At 41.6% G+C, this 10,645-nt stretch overlaps 1 protein-coding gene across 1 annotated transcript; it reads right to left on the reverse strand.

Moving 5' to 3' along the window:
• Positions 1-321: 321 nt before the first annotated feature.
• LOC124668662 lies at positions 322-1,771 on the reverse strand. Its single transcript, XM_047205762.1, has 4 exons — positions 1,556-1,771; positions 1,423-1,488; positions 1,230-1,292; positions 322-583 (listed from the first exon to the last, which is right to left on the reverse strand). Exons 1-4 carry the CDS (start codon positions 1,742-1,744, stop codon positions 512-514), a joined length of 390 nt encoding a protein of 129 aa, XP_047061718.1. The 5' UTR covers positions 1,745-1,771; the 3' UTR covers positions 322-511.
• Positions 1,772-10,645: the final 8,874 nt, after the last annotated feature.

The following is a 10,645-nucleotide window of genomic DNA, read 5'->3' on the forward strand; positions in this document are numbered from 1 at the left end:
CCCGTCAGCTAAGGGAATAGCCAAGAGTGTATGTGCACCGTCGGGTTCGTTAATAGCTAACAGGGTTCCATCACCGTGGGTGCAGAGAATAAGCGAGAGGTAGTACCATCATCAGCGATATTAATATCTTACAGTCCATCATACCCTAGGCATAATACAAAACCGACATGTAGGTACCCCACGTGGATTAACCTACAGGATGTACGCACTAGACAGTACTGCCAATCCTGTAGATAATCTTCAGGCAACATTGCAAAATAGGATATAAGTTAACCCCACGCAACAAAGGAACATAGGATCAAGTATGAAGTTTTGGTTCTGGAATAAGAACAATAATTTTCTTGATCATCCATCTATATAATCTGGAAATGCAAAAGTAGAAGTAAACAGAAGTAATTTGTCCTAAACAAATTGGGATAGGTAATGTAGACTAGCTAGAAACATCAATCTTTCTCTAGACTGCGGCATTGAAACATTGCTTCATCTCTGATGACTTCAGGAAATCAAAACTCTAATTAAAATCTGCCCAATCGTCTTCATTGTCAAGATGATTGTTACCACCATCAATGTCGCTTCCAGTGCCCTAAGAAATAACATACTAGTTGTAAGCCATGAAATATCAGTGATATGCAATAAGGTGTGAAAATTTTAAAGAAAGATATGGACATACTACTTGTACTGACTAGTAAATAATTTGATAGTTATTCCGATTTTCAAATTTTCAAAGTTCTAATAATGTCACTAAGACTTGGCTCTCTAGTCTGGGAGCTTGTCATTATCAACTGCTTCTTGATCGAGTATTTCACCAACAGCAATGCCAAGGTTTAGTTCAGCAGGGAGCCTAACAACCTTTAAAGAAGTTGCATCACCTTGCATTTTTTATATATGTAATGCATTAGCTTACGTATTATGCTACAACCAAACATAGCCTCGCCACCTGTACATGGAGAAGTTTAATCTACTAAATCTGAAGATACTGTATGACAATATGCTAGGGTTTTACTTTATTATTTTCTAGAAGGACAACATTGCAAAAGATTCCAAATAAATCTATTCATGTATGTGGATCCTGGCCTTTCAAAATTCAGCTTCCTAGTTGCATGCTAACCAGTTTTGAGTTCTAAATAATCAGTTATGTTGTTAGGCATGGGAAGAATGTTCATTGATCAAGCTCCATACTGGCCATCAAATTTATGGTGAGAATATTGAAGAAATTATGTTTATCTTACATGTTCAGATCCATATTGACCATCGTTGCCACTGTAGTATTCCCATTCAGAATCATATGTGTCCTATATATATGAAACAGAAAGAACCTTGAATTAGTTGCTGCATATAAATATAAAATGTTTACTTCAGAATTAAAGTGTCTGCAACTCTACACTTAAAATTGTTCGTTAGCATGTTTGGTGCTAAACTTACCGACGCATGATGTGCACCTTCCCGCATCAGAGCATCAAAGTCTAGACCTCCTTGATTTGTCAAAGCCTATAAAATGCACAATCAGCACAAATCCATTGCTATATTCTCCTATTTACAAAGAAGTATTTTTTACCCGCACAACATGTGTCACGCCTCGCAGTTGTTCATTCTCCCGTTGTAGATTGCGATTTTCCCTCCGTAGACATTCATTTTCACTAACAGATTGTTCCGGCTGTGATACTTTGATCCTTGTTGACTTAATAGTGGACTTCTCTACTTTGTCAAATGCCTCATTAGCAATCCCTAGCCTGCCATGTGGCATTCTACCAGCTTTTTCATAGATGACAGATCCATCAAATTCTGGATGCTCCTCTACCCAACGTGGCCCATATAGATCACTCATTCCATCATCAAATTTTTCCTTTTTCAAAGATGAAGAATGAATAAGTAACATGAAGATATGAAGAATAGTAGTGCAAAAATAGAATTGATAGAACTAAATGGCTAAATAAGTTGTACATGCCCTCAAATATTGGGAAGTTGTAAATTTGATGATATCAACATGGTCACATACATGTATTATTATACCAACATGAGCAAAGTTCAAGAAAAAGTGCAACAAAGATGCAGGATTACACATGCATATTCTCAAAGACAGAAGGTGTAGAAGCAACGACTAACCCAACGTTCTGTTGTTTTTTGGCTACACATCTGCCCACGATTGTTCCCTCGCTTCAATTTGTGTGTGTGTTGCCAAGCACCAGCAAGTCCTGGGTCTTTACCAGTTGTGCGTTTCTGCATTTTAAAGAAATATAAATATGATCGAGTACTCTTCTATAGCAGTAACTAAATACGGAAATACACTTCAGAGAAAAGTTACCAGATATTGGCGCGTAGCGACTAAGCTTCTTGCACCACCAGAATGGTAAACCGTGTCTCCATTAGCTAGTCTATTCCTCTTCCCACGTAAAGATTTGTTTCTGGACTCCGGCGTGCTCCAGTGCTCGCAAAGTAAGCGCCAACCATCGCTGGTACCAAAGTCAGCTGGTTTCATAGAAATTAGTTCTTCAACAGTTGGCCAACGATTACCCTCCTCGTCTTCTTCCTCGATCACATTTCCGCGCTTGTATAACCTTTTGATGGCTGATTTCTTTTCCTCATGTATCATCTGCCTCACTTTCTCAATGAGGTTCAACTCCAAGGTATTTTCTGCTTTAGGTTGGTCTGGCGTATTGCACTTGAAACGCCACTGTAACAATATGTATGGTTTCGTTAGAGAATGAAGGGCTCTACCAAGAAATCAGAAGTAAATAAGGAAAACTTGACATTCGTCAACAATATATATCAGCTGAGTTTGTGTCTGCAAAGTTAATCTACAGGTATACCAAGTTTTCAGCACTTGAATCCATAATGGGAACCAAATAATCAATGGCATGGTCATGCTATGAATTTATCAAAAGATCTATCATGGAGATTGTATTTTCCTTGCTGCAACCAAAAGGATGGTGTATTTAGACTGAGTGGTCGTGTATGTAGAAAACATATCTCTATTATCCTAGTGCTCTTGCTGATTCTAGAATTTGTGGTTCAGAAATAATATGGAGAAAGCATTGAAACTAACTAACTTACCCAAAATTCTTCCTTAATTCTAGAAGCTGAACTTTGTACTCGAGGATTACTTGACCACTTGTAATCATTCCAAGTCAACACAGGTTTCTTATTATCATTTGGACCAACTGGCTCTGGATAATACTCGCGTACTAAAGCGCCTTGCACCAAGGATGGTTCGCGAGCTTTGTATGGGTGCTTTTCCCATCGTCTGTTATGGACACAAACAACATGGTATTAGAGTAGGAATGAGCATCAAACAAAAACCAAATAACTCAAATTCTTAGTACTGACATGCCGATAGGTATGATGAGGGGTCGATCAGTCTCCTCAAGTCTGTCACCACTTGTAGTCTTGGATCTAGGGGTTCTAGTTGTTCCAGTCTGTGTAGTTGACTGAGATGACCCATTGGCTCTAGCTGAAGCAGTGGAAGATCCATTTCTAATAACTCTTGAAACAGGTCTATGATTCAGGCGCCTAGTCGTTTGCAGGCTCATTAGAGACAATATAAAAAGTAAGAACTACACAATTATAAAATACATATGTGGAGATCAAACAAAACACAATATATCAAGTAAACTCATGACACTGAAAGTATACTAGACTCGGTAATGCTCAGTACTTCTACAACATGAATATAATTGAACATGTCATGCACACGAAAATCATATGATTAGTAATCATCATTATCATATTCAGAATCAGGCAGAGATTTGCTATCCTCATCTTCTTCCTCCTCTGTCTCTTCTTCTCTTTCCTCTTGTGTTGGCAATTCTTCTTCTTCATCACTACTATCATTGCTACAGATGTCGTCCAAAGGTTGTTCATTTCTTCTATTCTTTTCTATAGTTTCAATTTCAGAGGGATCAAGCACATCATCAGACTGATTTGAAGACGTCATGATCTCATCAATGAAGATTCCAATATCTACAGAGAGACTACCCTGCTGACTATCTTCTTGGAAAAAATCATTTTCAGTTGGTGTGTCTTGTGAATTGTCATCTAGGTTGCTCAATCTACTACTTGGTTGTATCTTGTATACAACCTGCCAATCACGAAGATCACGCTTTGGAGAAGGATATTTCAAGTAATAAGCTTGTGTAGCTTGGTGAGCCATGGCAAATGGTTCAAAGTTTGCAAGCTTTGAAGATGACTTTATCTCCACCAAACCTATTTTTGCATCAGACCTCATACCCTTAGTTGGATCAAACCATCGGCATTGGAAGAGTACCATCTCAATTTTTCTGCCAGCAGTAAAGGACAATTTGATAATGTCCTCAATCACACCATAGTAGTCTAGTTGTTCGTTGTTTGGTGCACCACCATCGTTGTTGTGTGCCGTTTCTTCTCTTCCAAAAGCAGAGGAGCCGTCCTCGTCCATCGCACAGGTGAAGCAACCTCAAACGTCTGAGAGGATGCAGGTTCGAAGGCTGGACATTGGTGTTGGGGAAAAGTGGGCGAGTACGTTATGCTCGGGATAGTCTCAGGAGATACCGAAATTTTGGGAAATAGTGGGAGGCGAGAGCGCGAACTCTGTTCGTGGGCGGCGGGAGCGCGAATTCTGTTCGTGGGCAGCGAATGCGCGAATTCTGTTTGTGGGCGCGCCAAATTAGCATGGAACCCGGTTTGGTGCGTCGTTCCCTCGCCCGGAATCGAAGTATGGGTCGCGACCAGAACGAACGAACCCCAAAATCACAAAAAAAAAAGTAAATTAAAATTCACGAACAAGCACACTTTTTTGTAGAAAGTATTAGCAGGGGCGTGAACAAGCAATTTTGATAGGGGTTCATCTTCATCGAAACATACCAGATAGTCGGCGCTGCCCGGGCTCGAGCGAGCTCTTGCTGCCATGCATAGTCGCAGTCCGTGTCAGGGCAGACACTCGCATCGGCACGGCCGAACAGGCATGCTCGCTGCCGCCACTCATATGCGCCGCACGACGCCGTTCATTGATGTGCACCACCGGCTGCACGAGATGCTCTGCCGCTTGAGGATCTCCTTTAGGGCTTTGCGGCTCTTTCACGGTCTTGATCTATTAATGCGCAGCCGAGATTAGACGATGGAGCTGCATCGGGAATTTTGGTGGATTTGGGGCTAGGCGGTAGAGAGGATGGAGCTACCTGCAGCTCGTATAGGTTGACTAGACTGCTTGACCACCGCATAATAGGTGTACCACCAGAAGGGATAAAGTTCAGCTTTCCCAACTCGGTACTACACGCCGTCGTACACGGTAGAAATTAAACAGTACCAGAAAAGCAAAACCAAAATTTTGAGAGCAACCTAAGTAACCTAGCTAAGCTAATAACTATTTTTTAGGAATTTAATTTAATAAAAGGTCGAAAATCATAAATATTCTAGGAAACTATGGATTTTGAAAAAAATAGTTTCAATTAATGGTTAAGTCTTTCAAAAACTTTTCTTGAACATTTCCTCTTTTCCAAATTAGGTGTTATAGTTTAAAATTTTCTTTCATGTATTTTATTCATTAAATATTTTAAGAAAATAAAACATCAATATTTTCTTGCTTCCGTTTTCAGAACTTCACCTATATTATGCTAGCATATCTCGTGAAACCACTACACCATTATCGTCAACACTCATTTCAAAATCGAGGAGGACCAAATAAGAACCATTTTTATTTAAGAAAGAACCAAGATATATTATAGTACTCCCTCCGTCCCACGAAGAATGCAAATTAGATGCATCTCGGATACTAAATAGCATCTAGATACATCTTAATTTTAACAACTCTTAGACATTCTTCATGCGACGGAGGGAGTATGATGGGTGGGTAGCCAAATCTAGATTTCGGCAACAATTTTGGTAACGGATGATGAGTAAAACCACCAAATTTTGTGTTTGAGTTTTTCTATCTTCCCATTCATCTCCACTATAAAGACAAGTAACCTAGAGTCAATTTTACCCCTTGGTCTGTATTTTATGACCGTCGGGTATTACTTACTAATACCCGTGCGTTGCACTTCACTGTCGGGTATTGCACATGATAACCATAGGTTTTGTAGTCCCGCTCGGTTATGTATTGTTACTGTCGAGTATTATGGTAGATAACCGTGTGTCTAATGGGGACTCTCGGCAATTGTTCACGCCTGTCGGCCATCTTAGTATATGAATGTGTGGTTTTTCAAACCCCTCGGTTATTTCATGAGACCGTCGGATATTAGTGATTATAGGTGTGTGGTTGACTTTAACTCTAGGATATTTATCACACCGTAGGCTATTTAACTAATTACCGAAGGGACCGGTGACCCGTCGGTTATTATTCAACGACTGTCGGTAAATACTAGGATTCTAGTAGTGATGCGTGGTACTGCTCACTCGTTCTCTCGTCCCGCTGGTTCCTCGCGTCTCGCTCTCACTCCATGGCATGGCAGAGAGCCTCGGGACCCGTTCAATCAATTACGGAGTAGTAGTTGCTTTACGGAGATTGATAGCTCGTGCACCCATCCGTGTGTACAAATGCATTTCCCTTCATTTAAACTCTATGATTTCATTTAAACTCTATGATGTCATTTAAACAACTCTATGATATGTAATATGTGTGGCTGGAATATATATGTGTAGCATTTTGACGGGTAGGGGCATTGAATTTAGGCATATGGAGAGCACCGCTGGAGATTGCTCTCTTAGGGCAAGTACAATGTGAGATGTTTAGATGGATGATTAAAAAATAAAGCAAACGTTTTGCTAAGCGTTGGTGCTTATTTGTACATGGAAGATGATTAAAAAAAAGATTGTCTAAAAGGCTACCGCATATGAACCACTACGGGAGAGCACAGATGTGCCGACGGCCGCCGTGTGTGCCGACGGCCAAATATCGGGGCCGTCGGCACAGAAGCATCCGGACCGCGGCGATAAAGATGGCCGTCGGCGTTAAAATGGCCGTCGGCACAAGCCGGTTGTGCCGACGGTCACCGTCGGCATAGTTCCGGCCGTCAGCACAGACCAGATCCGGCCGTCGGCACAACATTTTTTTTCTTTTTTTTTTACTACAGACTGTGCCGACGGTTATACTGCTCAGCATAGCTTTTTTCTATTTCGCACGACAGTCTTCAAAAAATCATAACTAAATCATTCTAATTGAGAAAAATAAGTATAATATATCAAATTTTGCAGAAAAACAAGATCTATCATAGAAAAATATAAAAAATGAAATATTTCAAATACATAAACAAATATTTTTAGAAATGAGCTATAATGTTCAAGGTTTCATGGCTTTCACACACGCCAAAAATGAAAAAATTGTCGCTCGTGAGTCGGATTAGAAATCCGCGTCCGGGGACTTGCCTCCCATCCTAGGGTCCACACATGTGCCAAATATGATCTCGTTTCGGCAAACTATGCCATGCCGAGGCCGTTTCCCACCTCATTTCCTCTAAAATCCATAGAACTCCGGACGTGATAGCCCTTTTCGTGAAGGATTTTTCAAAATAATTGCCGTATCCCAGTTTTAACAAACGGAATAGTTACTATGACATATAAAATGACGTCACGCGGCTCCGTGGGATTTTTGGACTTCGTTCAAATTGTCATCTGGCCAAAACAGGACCCCCGGGACATGCGGTATCGCCGTACCGGGCGTGCGGGTGCACCCATTTACGAACAAACTAAACGGACAAAAATTAGGACATATAATGATGCGTCGTAGAACTTAAAACAATTTTTCCGGAATTTCTGGAGCGACGGATAGTTCACCCCTAGTTCAAATCTGGTCAGTTTCCAGCGGATTCGACGGGACACCGCCGGAGGCCGCATGGGTTCCCAAAATGCTAACGAGTCCACATGTCTTGTGATAGGTGGTGTGTAGGTGGTCTACTATCATTGCACGGAGGTTTCATGTCATAGTAAAATGCGCCCCATGTAGCTGCTTCACAAATAAAAAACCGTTTGGGCACGCTAAAAATGAAAAGATGGTCGTACGTAGGTCGGTTTAGAAATCCGCGTCCGGGGTCTTGCTTCCCATCCTAGGGCCCACACACGTGCCAAATATGATCTTGTTTTAGCAAACTATGCCATACCGAGGCCGTTTCCCACCTCATTTCACCTGAAATCCATAGAACTCCGGACGTGATAGCCATTTTCATGAAGGGTTTTTAAAAATAATTTCCGTATCCCAGCTTTGACAAACGAAATAGTTACTATGACATATAAAATGACGCCACCCGGCTTCGTGGGATTTTTTTGACTTCGTTCAAAAAGCCATCTGGCCAAAACAGGGCCCCGGGACATGCGGTATCGCCGTACCGGGTGTGCGGGTGCACCCATTCGCGAACAAACTAAACGGACAAAAATTAGCACATATAATGATGCATCGTTGAACTAAAAACAATTTTTCCGGAATTTCTGGAGCGACGGATAGTTAACCCCTAGTTCAAATCCGGTCAGTTCCCAGCGGATACGGTGGGACACCGCCGGAAGCCGCATGGGTTCCCAAAAAGCTAACCCCTGCACATGGCATGTGATAGGTGGTGCGTAGGTGATCTACTATCATCGCACGGAGTTTTCACTTCATACTAAAATGCGCCCCATGTAGCTGCTTCACAAATAAAAACCGTTTCGGCACGCTAAAAATGAAAAGATGGCCGACCGTGGATCGGATTTGAAATGCGCGTCCGAGGTCTTACTTCCCATCCTAGGGCCCACACACGTGCCAAATATGATCTCGTTTCGGCAAACTATGCCATGCCGAGGCCGTTTCCCACCTCATTTCCCTTGAAATCCATAGAACTCCGGACGTGATAGCCCTTTTCGTGAATGGTTTTTCAAAATAATTGCCGTATCCCAGTTTTTAACAAACGGAATAGTTACTATGACATATAAAATGACGTCACGCGACTCGTAGGATTTTTTTGACTTCGTTCAAATTGCCATCCGGCCAAAACAGGACCCCCGAGACATGCGGTATCGCCGTACCGGGCGTGCGGGTGCACCCATTCGCGAACAAACTAAACGGACAAAAATTAGCACATATAATGATGCGTGTTTGAACTAAAAACAATTTTTCCGGAAATTATGGAGCGACGGATAATTGACCCCTAGTTCAAATCCGGTCGGCTTCACGGCGGATACGGCGGGACACCGCCGAAGCCGCATGGGTTCCCAAAAGCTAACGCGTGCACATGGCATGTGATAGGTGGTGCGTAGGTGATCTACTATCATCGCACGGAGGTTTCACTTCATACTAAAATGCGCCCCGTGTAGCTGCTTCACAAATAAAAACCGTTTGGGCACGCTAAAAATTAAAAGATGGCCGACCGTGGATCGGATTTGAAATGCGCATCCGGGGTCTTACTTCCCATCCTAGGGCCCACACACGTGCCAAATATGACCTTCTTTCGGCAAACTATGCCATACCGAGGCCGTTTCCCACCTCATTTTCGATAAAGTCAGTCAAATTTAAACTAGAGGTACTTGATCTAATGCTCATGATTATTGGGTAAGTTAACTTTGTAGGTTCAAAAGATGATATGGATGTCATATTTGTATTCCTCTCATTTTTCTGATCAATTTAGACATATTATTTGCCAAATTCGCATTTACTGATATTAATTATTTCTTATTAAATAAAAAACAAAAAATAAAATCATTTAATTGTATTTCAAATTCTATATTATTATTATTTATATATATTCATTGTTGTTTACTTAAATAATTGTTTAGAATTTAAAAATATAGAGGTGTGACATCACGGTCAAAGGGTTAATATGATAGATATGGTAATATTAACATCAAGGTGTTATTTCTTTCGGGAAGCTCATCCGAAGAGAACCAAGAAGTTAAGCGTGCCGGGGCAGGAGTAGTGTGAGGATGGGTGACCAACTGGGAAGTTTGACCATAAGTGCAATTTGACCTAAGATTAAGTGTACTAAGTGTGATTGTGAAAGATTAACAAGTAAAAAAGTAAAAAAGTAGAAGAAGAAAAGTGAAAAAAAAAATTATTTTTTTTTCAATTTTTTTTTGAATATTTTTTCGAAAATAAATTTGAAAATTTTGAAATACTATGCCGACGGTGTTACCGTCGGCACAACAATCTATGCCGACGGCCAATCTGTGCCGACGGTGATTGGGCGATCCCGACCGGAACTATGCCGACGACGCTATGCCGACGGTCACCGTCGGCACAGCCTGTGCCGACGGCCTTCTAGGCTGTGCCGACGGCTGGCGGCCGTCGGCATACAACATCTCTCCCGTAGTGAACCCAATCAAACCGATTTGGTATCCGAAATACGGTGACAATGTTGAAGATGGTCTAAAAGCATCTCTAGCCGCGTCCTCCAAAGTGAGCCCCAAACGACGCCGGATTGAACATTTGGGGGACACCTCCGCTTCGTACCGTGCTTGGGACGGGTCTCTCCCCAGCCGCGCCCCCGCCCCCAAACGCGTCCCCCAAACTTGTTTATCCATTAGAATAATTTTTTTGTTTTTGGTTGTATTTTCATTTAAATAGACAAACTAATACATAATTTGGAACATGGTTAAATCATCGAGAAAACTTAACTAGTGTTGGCCTCACAGATTTCGTGTGTTCGCTGCCAAGAAAGAACACTCTCAAACACTCTTAGTCACCCAAACTGGAAAATGCAGCTGTCTCTTAGCC

This window comes from Lolium rigidum, chromosome 6 (genome assembly GCF_022539505.1).
Source record: "Lolium rigidum isolate FL_2022 chromosome 6, APGP_CSIRO_Lrig_0.1, whole genome shotgun sequence".
Lineage (NCBI taxonomy): Eukaryota > Viridiplantae > Streptophyta > Magnoliopsida > Poales > Poaceae > Lolium > Lolium rigidum.

What these genes read in the sequence shown, in the direction of transcription:
- LOC124668662 (XM_047205762.1), bottom strand. Translation starts at nt 1,744, where the DNA reads ATGCCACATGGCAGGCTAGGGATTGCTAATGAGGCATTTGACAAAGTA. An exon ending in AAGGTGCACATCATGCGTCG is followed by an intron (nt 1,293 to 1,422) that starts GTAAGTTTAGCA and finishes TCATATATATAG; the next exon opens with GACACATATGATTCTGAATG. An exon ending in GTCAATATGGATCTGAACAT is followed by an intron (nt 584 to 1,229) that starts GTAAGATAAACA and finishes GTTATTTCTTAG; the next exon opens with GGCACTGGAAGCGACATTGA.